This window comes from Suncus etruscus, chromosome 8 (assembly GCF_024139225.1).
Source record: "Suncus etruscus isolate mSunEtr1 chromosome 8, mSunEtr1.pri.cur, whole genome shotgun sequence".
Lineage (NCBI taxonomy): Eukaryota > Metazoa > Chordata > Mammalia > Eulipotyphla > Soricidae > Suncus > Suncus etruscus.
The window spans coordinates 6,489,113-6,506,619 of NC_064855.1; the positions used below are offsets into that span (position 1 = coordinate 6,489,113).

At 40.8% G+C, this 17,507-nt stretch overlaps 1 protein-coding gene across 1 annotated transcript; it reads left to right on the top strand.

The window, feature by feature from the left end:
- Window positions 1–8,900: 8,900 nt before the first annotated feature.
- Window positions 8,901–17,223, top strand: MMP10 (matrix metallopeptidase 10). Its single transcript, XM_049778568.1, has 10 exons — window positions 8,901–9,005; window positions 9,756–10,000; window positions 10,100–10,248; window positions 10,389–10,514; window positions 12,148–12,312; window positions 12,484–12,619; window positions 13,860–13,993; window positions 14,763–14,922; window positions 15,986–16,089; window positions 17,123–17,223. Exons 1-10 carry the CDS (start codon window positions 8,901–8,903, stop codon window positions 17,221–17,223), a joined length of 1,425 nt encoding a protein of 474 aa, XP_049634525.1.
- Window positions 17,224–17,507: the final 284 nt, after the last annotated feature.

Genomic DNA, 17,507 nt, shown 5'->3' on the forward strand with positions numbered 1-17,507 from the left:
ATCGAGGTCTCTAATCCATTTGGATTTTACCTTTGTACATGATGTTAGCTGGGGGTCTAAGTTTAATTTTTTGCAAGTGGCTATCCAATTGTGCCAACACCACTTGTTGAAGAGGCTTTCCCTGCTCCATTTAGGATTTCCTGCTCCTTTATCAAAAATTAGATGGTTGTATCTCTGGGGAACATTTTCTGAGTATTCAAGCCTATTCCACTGATCTGAGGACCTATCCTTATTCCAATACCATGCTGTTTTGATAACTGTTGCTTTGTAGTACAGTTTAAAGTTGGGAAAAGTAATTCCTCCCATATTCTTTTTCCCAATGATTGCTTTAGCTATTCGAGGGTGTTTATTGTTCCAAATGAATTTCAAAAGTGTCTGATCCACTTCTTTGAAGAATGTCATGGGTATCTTTAGAGGGATGGCATTAAATCTGTATAATGCCTTGGGGAGTATTGACATTTTGATGATGTTAATCCTGCCAATCCATGAGCAGGGTATGTGTTTCCATTTCCGTGTGTCCTCTCTTATTTCTTGGAGCAGAGTTTTATAGTTTTCTTTGTATAGGTCCTTCACATATTTAGTCAAGTTGATTCCAAGATATTTGAGTTTGTGTGGTACTATTGTGAATGGGGTTGTTTTCTTAATGTCCATTTCATCCTTATTACTATTGGTATATAGAAAGGCCATTGATTTTTGTGTGTTAATTTTGTAGCCTGCCACCTTGCTATATGAGTCTATTGTTTCTAGAAGCTTTTTGATAGAGTCTTTAGGGTTTTCTAAGTAGAGTATCATGTCATCTGCAAACAGTGAGAGCTTGACTTCTTCCTTTCCTATCTGGATTCCCTTGATATCCTTTTCTTGCCTAATCGCTATAGCAAGTACTTCCAGTGCTATGTTGAATAGGAGTGGTGAGAGAGGACAGCCTTGTCTTGTGCCAGAATTTAGAGGGAAGGCTTTTAGTTTTTCTCCACTGAGGATAATATTTGCCACTGGCTTGTGGTAGATGGCCTTCACTATATTGAGAAAGGTTCCCTCCATTCCCATCTTGCTGAGAGTTTTGATCAAGAATGGGTGTTGGACCTTATCAAATGCTTTCTCTGCATCTATTGATATGATCATGTGGTTTTTATTTTCCTTGTTATTGATGTTGTGTATTATGTTGATAGATTTACGGATGTTAAACCAGCCTTGCATTCCTGGGATGAAACCTACTTGATCGTAGTGGATGATCTTCTTAACGAGGCATTGAATCCTATTTGCCAGGATTTTGTTGAGGATCTTTGCATCTGCATTCATCAGTGATATTGGTCTGTAATTTTCTTTTTTGGTAGCGTCTCTGTCTGGTTTAGGTATCAAGGTGATGTTGGCTTCATAAAAGCTATTTGGAAGTGTTTCTGTTTGTTCAATTTCATGAAAGAGTCTTGCCAAGATTGGCAGTAGTTCCTCTTGGAAAGTTTGATAGAATTCATTAGTGAATCCATCTGGACCTGGGCTTTTGTTTTTCGGCAGACATTTGATTACTGTTTTAATTTCATCAATGGTGATGGGGGTGTTTAGATATGCTACATCCTCTTCCTTCAACCGTGGAAGATTATAAGAGTCCAAGAATTTATCCATTTCTTCCAGGTTCTCATTTTTAGTGGCGTAGAGTTTTTCAAAGTAGTTTCTGATTACCCTTTGAATCTCTGTCATATCAATAGTGATCTCTCCTTTTTCATTCCTGATACGAGTTATCAAGTTTCTCTTTCTCTCTTTCTTTGTTAGGTTTGCCAGTGGTCTATCAATCTTGTTTATTTTTTCAAAGAACCAACTTCTGCTTTCGTTGATCTTTCGGATTGTTTTTTGAGTTTCCACTTCGTTGATTTCTGCTCTCAGCTTTGTTATTTCCTTCTGTCTCCCTATTCTTGGGTCCTTTTGTTGAGCATTTTCTAGTTCTATTAGCTGTGTCATTAAGCTACTCAGGTAAGCTCCTTCTTCCTTCCTGATGTGTGCTTGCAAAGCTATAAATTTTCCTCTCAGTACTGCTTTTGCTGTGTCCCATAGGTTCTGAGAGTTTGTGTCTTTATTGTCATTTGTTTCCAGGAACCTTTTTATTTCCTCCTTGATTTCATCTCGGACCCACTGGTTATTGAGCATGAGGCTGTTTAACTTCCAGGTGTTAAAGTGTTTCTTCTGAGTCCCTTTGGAGTTCACAAATAATTTCAGAGCCTTGTGGTCAGCGAAGGTAGTCTGCAAAATTTCTATCTTCTTGATCTTATGGAGGTATGTTTTATGTGCCAGCATGTAGTCTATCCTGGAGAATGTCCCATGTACATTGGAGAAGAATGTGTATCCAGGTTTCTGGGGATGGAGTGTCCTATATATATCCAATAGGCCTCTTTCTTCCATTTCTCTCCTCAGGTCTAGTATATTCTTGTTGGGTTTCAGTCTGGTTGACCTGTCCAGTGTTGACAAAGCCGTGTTAAGGTCCCCCACAATTATTGTGTTGTTGTTGATATTATTTTTCAGATTTGTCAACAGTTGTATTAAATATTTTGCTGGCCCCTCATTCGGTGCATATATGTTTAGGAGAGTGAATTCTTCCTGCTCTACGTACCCCTTGATTAATATAAAATGTCCATCTTTGTCCCTTACAACCTTCCTGAGTATAAAGTTTGCATTATCTGATATTAGTATGGCCACTCCAGCTTTTTTATGGGTGTTGTTTGCTTGGATAACTTTTCTCCAGCCTTTTATTTTGAGTCTATGTTTGTTCTGACTATTCAGGTGCGTTTCTTGTAGGCAGCAGAAGGTTGGATTGAGTTTTTTGATCCATTTAGCCACTCTGTGTCTCTTAACTGGTGCATTTAGTCCATTGACATTGAGAGAAAGAATTGTCCTGGGATTTAACGCCATCTTTATTTCAAAATTTGGTGTGTCTTTTGGGTAGTCTTGTCTTAGATTAGGTCTTTCAGTTTCTCTCTTAAGACTGGTTTTGTGTCTGTGAAGTTTCTGAGCTGTTTTTTGTCTGTGAAACCATGTATTCTTCCATCAAACCGGAAAGTGAGTTTTGCTGGGTATAGTATTCTGGGTGAAGCATTCATTTCATTCAGTCTTGTCACAATATCCCACCACTGCTTTCTGGCATTGAGCGTTTCTGGTGACAGGTCTGCTGTAAATCTCAGGGAAGCTTGCTTGAACATGATTTCCCCTTTTGATCTTGCTGTTTTCAGAATTCTGTCTCTATCTGTGGGATTTGTCATTGTGACTAGGATGTGTCTTGGGGTGGTTTTTCTGGGGTCTCTTTTGGTTGGTACTCTTCGGGCATGCAGGATTTGATCACATATATTCTTTAGCTCTGGAAGTTTCTCTTTAATGATGTTCTTGACCATTGATTCTTCCTGGAAATTTTCTTCCTGGGTCTCTGGGACTCCAATGATTCTTAAGTTGTTTCTGTTGATCTTATCATAGACTTCTATTTTCGTCTGTTCCCATTCTTTGACTAATTTTTCCATTGTCTGCTCATTTGCTTTAAGTTTTTTGTCCAATCTCTCCTGCTGTATGGAATTGTTATGTATCTCATCTTCCACAGCACCAAGTCTATTCTCAGCTTCTGATACCCTGTCCCAGAGCTTATCCATTTTGTCATTCACTTCGTTTACTGACTTTTTCAGTCCTGTTAGTTGACATGTTATTTCAGTTTGGAGTTTTGTCATTTCTGCCTTCATATTTTCTTGGTTCTTATTAGTGTTCTGTTCAACTCGATCCATGGTTTCTTGGAGTCTGTTGAGCACCTTCCATATTGCTAGTCTAAAGTCCTTATCTGAGAGGTTGATTAGTTGTTCAGTCATTATCTGGTCCTCAGAATTGTCATCTTCATTCTCTATGTCTGATGCTGGCCTGCGTTGTTTCCCCATTGTCACACTTGTATTGTGGGTTTTTCTACGTGTTGTGGTGGTATTCATTGTCTATATGATGTAGGCAGCACACTCCTCTGGCTCTTCCCTTTCTGGATGGGCTGACTTGCCTCTAAGGGAGGGGAGTCCTCCGTGGATGAAGCCTCACACTGGGTCAAATCTTAGGCCCGAGCATGCAACAGAGAAGACAGTCCAGAGAGAAATGTTTGCTTCTGTGATATAGCGCCGTTCTTAGTGTGATTTTTCCTTCTTGTTGCAATGGAGTTCTTTCCTTAGAAAGAGTGCACGGCTGCGTAGCGAAGCGGATTTTCCCCGCCTGGTGTCACACACAGGGAGCCAGCTTTTGCAAAGGTTAGCCGGTTTTTATGCTCTGAAGTCCCTCCCTGAAAATGGCGTCTGGGCGAGCGAGGTTTCTGGAGGCTCTTTTTGCCCCACTCGCAAGAGTTTCACGCAAGAGGACAGTAGACAGACATAGAAAGGTCACACTCACAGTCTTTCACAGCTGAGCCCCACTGGGCCGGTGTACTTTCGCGGATTTTCCCCGCCTGGTGTCACACACAGGGAGCCAGCTTTTGCAAAGGTTAGCCGGTTTTTATGCTCTGAAGTCCCTCCCTGAAAATGGCGTCTGGGCGAGCGAGGTTTCTGGAGGCTCTTTTTGCCCCACTCGCAAGAGTTTCACGCAAGAGGACAGTAGACAGACATAGACAGGTCACACTCACAGTCTTTCACAGCTGAGCCCCACTGGGCCGATGTACTTTCGCGGATTTTCCCCGCCTGGTGTCACACACGACACTGGGAGATCTAACCGCGGTCCGTCCTATGCTAGCGCTTGCAAGGCAGACACCTTACCTCTGAGCTTTGATTTTCACTTGGATATTTAGTTCTGACCTTTTTTTCCCCCCTACCCCATGCACCTGAGACAACTTGGCCCCTGGGCCCCCACTTTTTTTCTTTTCTTTTCTTTTCTCAATTTATAGAAAGACATAGGACTGTGAGATAAAATAGAGTGATTGATGTTCCAGGTTCTATGAAAAAGGTGGGAGCCTCTATCAAGAATATATAAATAAAATTTATAAAAGGAAAGGCAGGTATGGCAGGTTTTTTTGTTTGTTTGTTTTGCATAGGTGCAGTAAATGTTGGGGGAAATTAAAAAAATACCCTTGGCTTAATAAGACCTTCAACATGTTTTGGGCATGTTAATTGTCCAACCCTAAGGTCGGTCTTTCTTTTTGGTCCCAGAAAAAGTTCTACTCAGTCACAGTTGTCATAGTCAGTCTTCTATAATTAGAGATCTTGTTTTGTTTTGTTTTGGGGCCACATTCAGTGGCAGTCAGGGGATACTGCTGGCTTTGCTCTCAGAAATCACTCCTGGAAGGCTCAGGGGACCAAATGGGATGCTGGGAATTGAGCACGGCTTGTCTGCTTGCAAGGCAAAAGCCCTACTGCTGTGTTATCACTCCAGCCCCAAGATCTTGGTTTTTGCACAGAACCTATGTTGAAGCCGGGGTGTCATGGATCATCTTCTGACTTCATCTCACCATAAGGTGCAGGTCACTTATTTTTGTATTAACTAGAAAACACTGAAGCCTTATGGCTGTAGGATGGATGCTGATTTTAAAAGTGAGAAAAAGAATTGTAACCCTAGAGTTTCATATTCATCTGGCATATTTTCCTCAGGAAAGGTTTACAAAGAGATGTTCAGACACGCCAGAATCGTTATATTTCCCTTTGAACACTCTTGGGAAAATATTACATAAATACGAACATTGTCAATCAACTCACAATTAATAATCCTGGAAGACACAGATCAGGCCCTAGAAGTCTCCAGAGAGCCCCTCTCCTTGGCAGGGCAATCCTGGCGTCCAACTGAAAGCTGGTCTTGCTGGGTTCTGTGCTGTTTCTCACATCTATCCCCCTGTTCCTGGTCTATCCTCATCTGAAAGCATTCCTTAATAAACATTTGAAGCATTTTATAATAGGGGCCACTCCTGGCAGTACTGAGGGGACTTAGTGGAACAGGTGGTGTTAGAGATTAAACTTGGGATTTTTCTTTTTTTTTCTTTTTTTTTCTTTTATTTTTCTGAGGGAAAGGAGGAAGGGAGGGAGAAAGAGAGGAAGGGAAGGGGGAGGAAAGAAAGGAAGGAAAGTGGAAGGAAGGAAGGAAGGAAGGAAGGAAGGAAGGAAGGAAGGAAGGAAGGAAGGAAGGAAGGAAGGAAGAGAGGAAGGAAGGAAGGAAGAGAGGAAGGAAGGAAGGAAGAGAGGAAGGAAGGAGGGGAGGAAGGAAGGAGGGGAGGAGGAGAGGAAGGAAAGTGGAAGGAAGGAAGGAAGGAAGGAAGGAAGGAAGGAAGGAAGGAAGGAAGGAAGGAAGGAGGGAGGGAAGGAAGGGAGCTAAACTTGGGATTTTTCTAAGGCTAGGCACGTGCTGTCTATGAACCCTCTTCCTGGGCCCTGAAGCAAAGTGTTTCAACCTATAATCAGATGAGATCTACAGCTTGCCCAAAGACCACTAGGAATTTTTATATTTTTCTTGCACAACTAAGACATTTATTCCAACTATATTACAAAACTCTCTCTCCTTTGTATAAAAAAATAGAATTGCCTGGGGCCACAGAGGGACTACTGTCCTGGCTAAGGAATCTGAATGATGGATTTTAACTACTCATGTTGAGCGATCACAGTCATCCTTCTTTAATGAGTGAAGAAAGATTGAATCAACCACATAAAGATATTACCTAACCCTAATTCCTTTCTCCAGCTCAGTTACCTCACCCACTCAACTAAAACCAACATGTTTTTCAAGCAAATAGTCATAAAAACTAGCATGTGATTTGATTTCAAAATAGACCCAAAAAAATAGGTCAAAATATTGGTTTTATTCTACAATTATTTATTCCTGTTTTATTCTACAATTTAGAGGGAATATTGTTGCCTAGCTAATACTTTCTGAGAGTGAGAATTGTGGGAAAGGAGATACCATTTATAAATTCCCCATAGTCAGGATCATATAAAAGAATATATCTGAATCAAAAATCAAATATACAAGGGGCTCTGAATAGCTGTTACTCTTTTCCTGGGTTCTCAGCAGGATTCGTCCACTGACATTTCCTAAGGTGAACACTTTTCTGCTGTGATTCCTCTACAACTTCTCTCCTTTGATTTCTCATATAGTGACAAAGCAGGTATTGTCTTTTAAGTTATTGGATTAATACCTTCTTTTCTCTTTCCTATTTTTGCAATCTGGTCTCCTTTAAAGAAATATTAGAACCTATGCCTCCTGAGAGGACGGAGTAAGGTTAAGTTCTTTAACCTCAAAGGAACTGACCAGGGGCCGGGCGGTGGCGCTGGAGGTAAGGTGCCTGCCTTGCCTGCGCTAGCCTAGGACGGACCGCGGTTCGATCCCCCGGCGTCCCATATGGTCCCCCAAGAAGCCAGGAGCAACTTCTGAGCGCATAGCCAGGAGTAGCCCCTGAGCGTCACAGGGTGTGGCCCAAAAAAAAAAAAAAAAAAAAAAAAGGAACTGACCAGTGCAGGCCAAGGCTTTTCTGCTTTTAAGCTTTCTGTCTGAATTTGGGACCCACCCCCCTGGAATTCACAAATGACATTCCCAAGTGCTTTACCCACTGCACTTTCATCCTTTTTCTCTCTTTCCCTCTTGCTCCCCACCTCTTATGTTTATGGTTTTGATGCACAAAATTACTGCATCTTCACCACCACCAAAGTGCTCAAGACCCTCCAACACTGCCACCCTTGTGCCACTGATAGCCTGTCTCTTCCTCCCTAGAAACACTTCATGTGAGTAAGATTAGACAGGCAATGTGAGTGAGATTAGACTTGACTGAGAAAGGAAAGGGAAGTGGGGTAAGGGGAAAGGAAATGGAGAAAGGACAAGGGGGGAAGGATAAGCAAAGAGAGGGAATCTGCCTTCCTTCATTCATACCGTTTTCCCTCCCTTTCCTTTCCCCCTCTCTTCCTTCTCTTTTTCTTCCTTTTCTTTCCTTTATGCAGGTTGTGCTCCTGGATCACTCCTGGAGAAGTTTGGGGGAGTAAATGCACTTCCAGGGATAAAAACTGGATTAACCCACATGCAAGGCAGGCTCCTTACCCTTGTACTATTTCTCTGGCTCATAATTTGAAGTTTTTAACTGCTAAATATCTATTTATTTGAATTAGTGGGGGAGATATTGAAAAGGAATCTAAAAAAACAGTGAAGATAGAAAAGAGATTTTTTTATTTATCCAATAAGTAGCATCACTGATTTTAGGTCTATTCATAGTTATGAAGCAGTGAATAGGCCTGTCATCCATTAATAAGATGAATATGGCACTAAACCCAACCAAAAGAGGATGAAAACATTTTGTTCTTCATAGTCTTTGTTTTTAACCATCTGTTCTGCCTTAAAAACTACCAAATCCAACAGTAGGTATTTCAAATCAACAACTCAAATAATGAGCCTTCCCAGCCAACTTCATTCTCCAAGTTATTTCTTCTGTCCTAACAGAATCCAATTGCACCGACTCTCCCTGTATCACTTTTCATCTATTTACATCTTAGTCCATGTAATTTACCAATATATTCTCCTCAAAACAAAACTACATGTTAAAAGCTCTCCAGAATGACAGCTTGTCACAGGTTGGCCAATTTGTCTTAAACCCACAAACATAAATTGTCTAGTAAATTCCAGTTAATGTTTTTTTTTCCAGGGGGTAGAGAGGAAACCCCAATTTTCTCTGTACTAAGATGAGAGGCATTTCCGGGAGCTTAATCACTGTTCTGACTTGCAAATTTGGAAAGGTGGAGAAAAATTAGTAAAATGGGTTGTATCATCCTTGTTTAGGTTTGGAATTTTTGGAAGTGGTCCTGCTACCGTTCCCAAGGAAGAAATGAGTCAAGCTGCGGGTGAGTTTAAAACAACCATCAGCCTATAAAATCTGGGCTCCGGAGGGTAGACACAGAATGCTGGCAGAGAGGGGAAAGAGAGCAAGCCCTTGAGAAACGCTCATGGAAATGAATCTGCTGCCAGCTCTGCTGTTGCTGGGGCTGACGGTCTGCTCCGCCTTCCCGTTGGATGGAGACACAACGGAGCAGGATGAAAGCATGGACCACATGCAGGTAACTGAGGGAGGCTCATAGGCCAAAAGGCAGGACCACCTCCATTTTCCATTTGAAAAAGGCACATGGAAGGGTCCGAGTTTACTGCATAGGAAGAGAGTTACAGAGAATTGGAAAACGTTGACTGTGGAAAGTCTCAGTAGCTCCTTGTTCAAGTTCTGCCTTGCAGATGTAGAAAGAAACAGTAGCCAGAAATGTGAGGTTCTGCCAAGATCACACCCCAGTACTTGAGGGGGCAGCAGGACTGGGCTAGAAGGCACAAGAACAGCAAGTTCTATAGTTGTGCAAAATTGATCTGATTGGGGAACTTCTTTAGCTATTTAATCCAACTAAAGTCTATGCATGCACCTATGGATATGCCATGTGCATATGCAAGGACTGATCCAATTTGCTTCTTAAGTAAAGTTCTTGTTAGAAATGTCAAGTAGGAAGTAGAGGGAAATGAATCAATTTGCTTGAAAGACATAGTATGTACAAATTAAGTTCATTTTGCTTTTCTCCTTCAAGTTCATCCAACATCGACCTAAGTTTTGCCAGTAAACTAAGCTGCAGACAAGCTTGAGTTAAAGAGACATGGAAAGTGAGGAGGAGTCTTCCACTGGAAAATTAAAACAAACAGGGCATTTATTTATATTTCAGCACCTAGAGGGACAGTTTAGATAGACTGAGAGCCTTTGTACTCCTTTATTAGGAAAGGCTAGAGGCCATGAGATTGACCTACCTTAAAACCTATACTTACTATTCCAACAGCAATACCTAGAAAAATACTACAATCTTAAAAAACATAGACAACAGTTTCCTAGAATAAAGGACAGCAGTGTTGTCGTGGAGAAAATCCAAGAAATGCAGAAATTCCTGGGATTGAAGATAACAGGGAAGATGGATTCTGACACTCTGGAAATGATGCTTGAGCCCCGTTGTGGAGTTCCTGATGTTGGCGACTTCAGTACCTTTCCCGGCATGCCCAAGTGGACAAAAACCCACCTTACTTATAGGTATGGGGGAACAGTGATGTTCACAGATAGTACTGAGATAGTATAAATGAGTATTTCTGGAGGATTTTTTAAATATCTTTTAATACTTTTCACATACAGAATTGTGAACTATACTCGGGACCTGCCGGCTGATGCCGTTGATGCTGCCATTAGTAGAGCGCTGAAGGTCTGGGAGGAAGTGACGCCTCTTACATTCTCCAAGATCAATAGTGGAGAAGCTGACATAATGATCACCTTTGCTGTTAAAGGTAAAAAAATTAATTAATTAATTAATTAAAATGAGCCACAACTACAGAATACGTCATGGTTTTATTGTAATCAATAAATGTCAAGAATTGTCCCAATAATTCTACTGCTCCTTCTCAACCAAAGCAATTTCCTCTTGCAGAACATGGGGATTTTTTCCCTTTTGATGGGCCAGGACAGGTTTTGGGTCATGCCTTCGCACCTGGAACGGGTATTAATGGAGATGCTCATTTTGATGATGATGAAGAGTGGACAAAGGACACATCAGGTAGGTTGACTCTGTTGCTTTTAACAAATTACTAAGAATGAGAAAAATAGTACAGTTGTTCAGATACTTGCCTTTCATGTGGTTGACTTTTGTTCAATCCCTGGTATACCACATATGATCTGCCAAGCACTTCCAGAAATGGTCACTAGTCACTAGCACAGAGCCGGGAGTAGCTTATTCAAGGCTCTGAGTTCAGCTGTGTGTGGTACATCTATATATAATCATATAGAGAATATATATGTATATGTATGTTTATATATATTTGAAATCTCTTACTATCTAAGAATACTAAAGACATAACATCTTAAAATAGAAAATCAATTAAAATTGGTTTTCCAATGGGTCAACAATAGAATGTTTGTTTGGTTGGTTTTGCTTTGGTCACTGTTTAAATTTCTAGATTCCTGGAAAGTTTATTCTCAGTTTTGGTAAGCATAACATAGGAGGCTTCATAAGTTATTTCTTTGTCAGCTATGGGATTAGTATAATCTTATAACCTTCATTCAGGGAAAAAAAAAACTTCTAAATATGTTCAGTTGCAGATCCCAAGGGATGTATATAGCATTGAATAGACATTAGCAGGCACTCTAGATATTGCTTCTAATAAACTGTGGGAACATTTCCCCAAAATGTTTACTCTTTCCCCAAGTCTTTACTCTTTGAAACAGAACATGCAAAGAAGTTATTCCAGAAATCAAAGTTTTTGTTTAGGGTTTTTTTTTCTAGTTAAATCAATATTGTGCTTTTTTTCTAGGACAAGAGATTTGATGGATTTTTTTTTTTTGGTGTGGGAAGGAGGGGAGAAATATTAACCACAAAATGTATAAAGTAGGAAATACCCAAGAGTTTTAGGTAGAAAAATGTTTTTGGTTCACAGAAGGATCATTACAGTACAAACTTGAGGCTGATGTTGGCTGAAATCTTTGGCTTGACTGAATTAACATTTTTTCCCTGCAAAGTCTTAAATGAGAAATTTAGGGCCACAAGGTCTATAAATAACACTTGCAAAAATAAAACAAAATGATTTGATTACATCAATCATACTCAGTCAAAGGAAACAGGATAAAGTACTGTTTGTGTGCCCCAAACTCTGTGGCTACTGATAGGCATGATTGACAAGTTGTGTTTTAAGTTAGTCTTAAAGATTCCAGGACATCTATCATTTCTGACAAAGTTAGATCCAATATGTACCAATTAATGACCAGGAGAGAAACAAATTATTCAGGCAACAGTTCATTAGAAACTTAAGAAGTGTGATTGTCTAAGGATTTCAGAACGTAGCAAAGAAAACTGATTTATTGAAACCGAGACCAAAACTGGCAAATTGTTAACACACTGAGGCAATGATTAGCTTTTCATTAACAAATGAAGAGAGATAATTTATTGGGGGAACTGAATGCATAGGTTCATACTATTCTTAAGCAGAAGAAAAATTACTAGACTCACAAAGTCGTAAGTTCCTGAGACTATGCACTAGCTGGGCACTGGACTGGCCACTTTGTCTCAAAGATTAATTAAATAACAAAAACAAAAGACTTTTTGTCTTTCAGGAAGCAAATAAACATACTGTATGGTAGACCTGTGAAAGTTCACATTTATCTCAAACAGCTATTATTTATGATTTCTTAAATAGGGACCAACTTATTCCTGGTGGCCGCCCATGAATTTGGCCATTCCCTGGGTCTCCGTCACTCAGACAATCGCAACGCTTTGATGTACCCCATCTACAGTGCACTCACAGACCCAGACCGGTTCAGCCTTTCTCAAGATGATGTGGCTGGCATTCAGTCCCTGTATGGTGAGTGACGCTGGCAACACTGAGCACTGTAGCTCTGCAATGATTCTCGTCAGAAAATTGGAAATGCCAATTTCCAAGTGGGGTTTCATTCCAAGCACTTGGAGAATATTAGACACATGGGCAAACGTGTGGCATCTCTCATGATGTTTATCCCTGTCCTTGTTCCATCAGGACCTCCTTCTCAAGTCCCAGCTGTGCCCACGGAACCAGCACCTCCAAGATCCGAGATCCCAGACAAGTGTGATCCCAACCTGACCTTTGATGCGATCACTACTCTGAGGGGAGAAACCCTGTTCTTCAAAGACAGGTCAGAATGTAATATTTTATTCTCCTACTGTTTTGAAGTACAGTGTTTAAAACAGAAACTTCAAAGTGACTTTGGAACTTCTGATTTCATTATTTTTGCTCTGAAGGACACACCTTGTGGTGGTTTGGGGTAACTCCTGGTGAAGTTTTGGGGGATGTGTAATGCTAGGGAGTAGACTTGGAACTCACACACACATGGGTTCCAGCCCTGTAGGGCATCTCCCTGACTCCAGATTTTGAAGCATTTAAAACAAAAGGCTTCTTTTCAACATAAATCAGTGAGATCGGAATCTCCACCTTCCAAACTGTCCTAGAATGGTCAGCTTCATTTCCAAAGGTTTGGGTTCTAATCCTCTAATAACAGTATGCAAAAAACAAAAAGTCATGATTAATTTCCAAAAGGCTCAAATACAACACCACAATCAGAATTATCTTCTTGGGGGCCGGGTAGGGCCTTTGCCTTGCATGTGGCTGACAAGGTTCAATCTCCAGCGTCCCATATGGTCCCTCAAGCCTGCCAGGTATAACTTCTGAGCACAGAGCCAGGAATAATCCCTGAGCATCCCTGAGCACCATTGGGTGTAGCCCCAAAACAAAAACAAAAAATAATTTATCTTCCCTGCCTTTAAACATGACAAAATTTAAACATGACAACCAGATAAGTGTACAATTTAGTCAATTATATTAGTCACTCATGGATAATCATCTCAAAGTAAATCAGCCAGACCACCATTAAGCAGGTCTCCCTCGAGCCACTGCATGACAATTTTCTGCTTCACAGATGTGCCCAGAACTGAGCCAGGCAAATGTCAAACTAGATACTGGCATGCACGCACACGCACACGCACACACACACACACACACAGACACACACACACACGTTGCCTGTCCTTTTGAGACTGCAAACGCTGGTTACAGAGCATGCACTCTTCACACACACACACACACACACACACACACACACACACACACACACACACACTATAAGCTTGCCACCTGACTCTCACCTGATAAACTGCACTGGAGATTAGAACTTTCCTTCCCTAGACTCTTGTGGCAGGAAGTCCAGTGCAGCCATCTGAAGGCAAATGACAAGGTGCTTTCTCTCTAGGAATACATTTGCTGTCTGACTGTCATCAAATTGGAGAATAAGGGGATGGGAGAAAACAATGAGGCAGGACAATGCTATGACTGTGCTAAAGGGGCCTTTCACTTTGCTTTTCTTTGTTCATAAATTGCAGATATTTTTGGCGCAAACAGCTCAGGGCACCTGAACCTGTAATTTATCTAATCTCTTCATTTTGGGGATCTATTCCTTCTGGGATTGATGCTGCTTATGAAGTTACCAGCAAGGATACTGTTTACCTCTTTAAAGGTAATTATCATATAACATAAACAACAATGGCTTTAATTTGTTCAAATCAGCCCTCTAACAGGAAAATTGGATCCAACTTTAACTTTGGGTACTTTATTACTTTATGATAATGAATAACTAAGATATACATGATTTTATGTATATTTTACAGATGATAGAAAAGAATAGAAAAATAAAAAAAAAAAAAAAAAAGGGCCGGGCGGTGGCGCTGGAGGTAAGGTAAGCCTTACCTGCGCTAGCCTAGGAGACGGACCGCGGTTCGATCCCCCGGCGTCCCATATGGTCCCCCAAGCCAGGAGCGACTTCTGAGCGCATAGCCAGGAGTAACCCCTGAGCGTCACCGGGTGTGGCCCAAAAAAAAAAAAAAAGAATAGAAAAATATAAATTACTCAGAGTTGTAAATGCACTCACTTGGCCTGTCCTTATTCATTTAATCTGAAATATGTTGTCAGATGTCACTTTGAGAAGATGACTAAATTAAAAATTCTGTCTTTCTCTTGGTTATGAAAGTCAAAGGCCTGGGCTAGAGAGACAAGGTTTTCACCTCATATACAGCCAACTTGGTTCAATTCTTTTCACTGCATTAGTCCGTGAAATACAACCAGAAGTGAGCCTGAGCAGAGTTAGGAGCAGGCACCAAGCACCACTGGTATAGTCTATTTCCCAAGCAAGCAGGAAGTCCTAAAAAATAAATAAATAAAACTTTCTAAAACCCTATGGTTTCAATGCTATCGATTCAATGTGATTCCAAACTATCTGTTTTAAACAGGAAATCAGTTTTGGGCCACCAGAGGAAATGAGGTGCTGAGAGGTTACCCGAAAAGCATCCAAACTCTAGGCTTTCCCCCAACAATAAGGAAAATAGATGCAGCCTTTTCTGATAAAGAGAAGAAAAAAACATATTTTTTCCTGGAGGACAAGTACTGGAGGTAAGAAGTCATCGAAATAACTTTGTGGGTGACTGATGAGAACTGTCGTTTTACTAAGAAATTCCCTGCACTATCTCTGCCCAGCTCCTGTCTCGGGAAAGAAAGGAGATTTAGACACTATGAGGAAATATTTCCTCACAAACACCTCTGGCAGCATCCAGCTCCCCTGCTATGAGTTCTGAGATCTTGGGTGGGGCACTTCTCCCTGCCTGCCTGAAGAACACCCTGTTTCCTTTACCCCTGGAATATTACCCATTCCTCAGCTCCTGCCTCAAGTCCCTAACTTATATGAGGCATTCCTTGCAGGACTTGGCATTCAACCAGGATGTTCGTGCTTTGAAAGACGCCTGAGAATCCTGGTCACAAAATTCTTGCGTTTTTCACTGTTTCACTGGGGTATTGTCTTGTCTTCCCGGCTTCACTTTATGATTCTCAAGTGTTCTCCTTCTCCCACTTATTCTACCATCTTAAGAGGATGCCCAGAATAGTAGTCCAGTTCGGGGTGTGGGGAAAGAGAGAAAATGAGAGAGAGAGAGAGAGAGAGAGAGAGAGAGAGAGAGAGAGAGAGAGAGAGAGAGAGAGAGAGAGAGAGATTCCTGCCCTCTGCCCAAGCATGAGACATCTGAGCAAACGATTTAAGGCTTGGTTATGTACTTTGCTCCAGATATGCAGGGGTAGAATGGGCATTTGTAAGCCAAACAGGACAGAGACATTCAAATACATCCTTGAGATGAGTCACACGCTCACTTTATGTGTCTACTCTCTGTTCCATGTCTTACTGACAGAGTGATGATAGAGGCTATTTTCATCCAATCTTAAGTAATATAATAACAAGCATCTGTCAAATCAGCCTATTGTCTCAGTTCCTCAATGAGAGATGCTTTTCTGAGCTAAATTCCAGTACCATTCAAGTCATATGTTTCTACCATGTTAAATATGTTTGACATTAATTTTCAGCACATGAACGTTTACTACATTTCTACATTAAGACTACCGCACTTTCTGCATTTGTGTAACACGGTTTCTTTGCGATGCTGAACTGGGTTTCTTTCACTTTGTGTAGATTTGACGAGAAAAGGCAGACCATGGAGCCCGGCTTTCCTAAGAAAATAGCTGAAGACTTTCCTGGGGTTGAGCCCAAAGTTGATGCTGTTTTTGAAGCATTTGGTAAGAGTAGACTTTGTTGGGGAGGGGGCACTTGGTACTTTGAAGGAACCAGAGGGAAGAAGAGAGTTGAAAATCTAGTGAAGTTGCTGTTGTTTGTTCATTTCTCGTGTCAGAGATTGAACCCAAGGGTTCAAATGTGCAAAACATGTGGTCTAAGCTACTTTCTCCATGTGAAATAATCTTACATACAGGTTTTCTTTAGTCAATTCCCTCTTCCTTCCTCCAAATTTCAACTCACCAGTTTTGTTCCATGATAAAACTCTATAAACCATCATGAATCTATTGTTTACATACAGATTAAGTCAACATGTTTACATGTTCTTTCCTTACACTCAGAGTCTTTCACACAGCCATGTCAACATACGAATACTCTCCAGTGATGTGGCCAACTTTAAAACAGAGTGCCAGCTTTTTCCTTCAAGCCATCCTAGTTAACTTCCAGATTTTCTCCTGTTTCTCAGAAGTGTTTTGTTGAATAGGTCAGGGGCAAAAATGTCATTTTTCTCTGGGCCAAAGTTGAAAAAGAGATGCTAATTTCCTACTCTGTAAACAATGACCTGAGCACCTAAGTGGCAGAGCCCGAGAGGGTCCTCTGGGGTTCTAGAGAGTCACCATGATTCTCCGTGTTCAGTTACCCCTTAATCTGCAACAAAGCAGAGAAAAGGGAAGTACTGGGAAGAAAGAAAATAAAGACATCGGAAGATTCCACAAATCAGAGAATTTTATCAGAGTGGAAGTCAAGTAACCGAAATGATCTGTGCAGGGCTTTCCTAAGAAAGCTAGAGCTCTGTCTTGTCGGATGACATCATGACACATCTGAATCCTATGTTAAAGGGAATCATATGTTCTTACTTTATAGGATCATGGCAGAAAAAAAGGAAGGGAAACATGCCAAAATGTATCACATAGATCCTGGAATGTGGCAAGACTCTATGAGCATTTTCTATATCTTTGAATTTATGATTCTGTTTTACACTTGACCAGTTATTTTAAAAAGGAATTCACTGTCTTTTTTTTTTTTGTTTATTTGCAGGGTTTTTCTATTTCTTCCAAGGATCCTCACAGTTGGTATTTGACCCCAATGCAAAAGAGGTGATTCGTATTTTGAAGAGTAACAATGAGCTCGATTGCTAGGAGAGATGGCTTAGATGACAACATGGGTATTTTTACATGGAGCTAGTGACCCATCAAACGAATTATTGTCTGATGACATGATTCCTTTCCACTTAAGTGGAAACTCTGATTTTTCTGGCACTTTTCCCATATTTCAGGGCATTAGAAAACCTCACACTGGTCATGTGAAGTGACTTTCCCACTGAAGAGAAAGTAGATGGTTGTACATAGGTTATTTGCTCCTTATTTAATAAAGAAGAGTTTTTTCGTGATTTAATTGCGAATTATTGTGTTTGTCTTAATAA

Excerpts from the sequence above, each read along its gene's own strand:
- MMP10 (XM_049778568.1), top strand. The coding sequence starts at position 8,901 with ATGAATCTGCTGCCAGCTCTGCTGTTGCTGGGGCTGACGGTCTGCTCC. Across the intron at positions 12,313-12,483 it reads TGGCATTCAGTCCCTGTATG|GACCTCCTTCTCAAGTCCCA; the intron begins GTGAGTGACGCT and ends TTGTTCCATCAG. Across the intron at positions 13,994-14,762 it reads TACTGTTTACCTCTTTAAAG|GAAATCAGTTTTGGGCCACC; the intron begins GTAATTATCATA and ends TGTTTTAAACAG.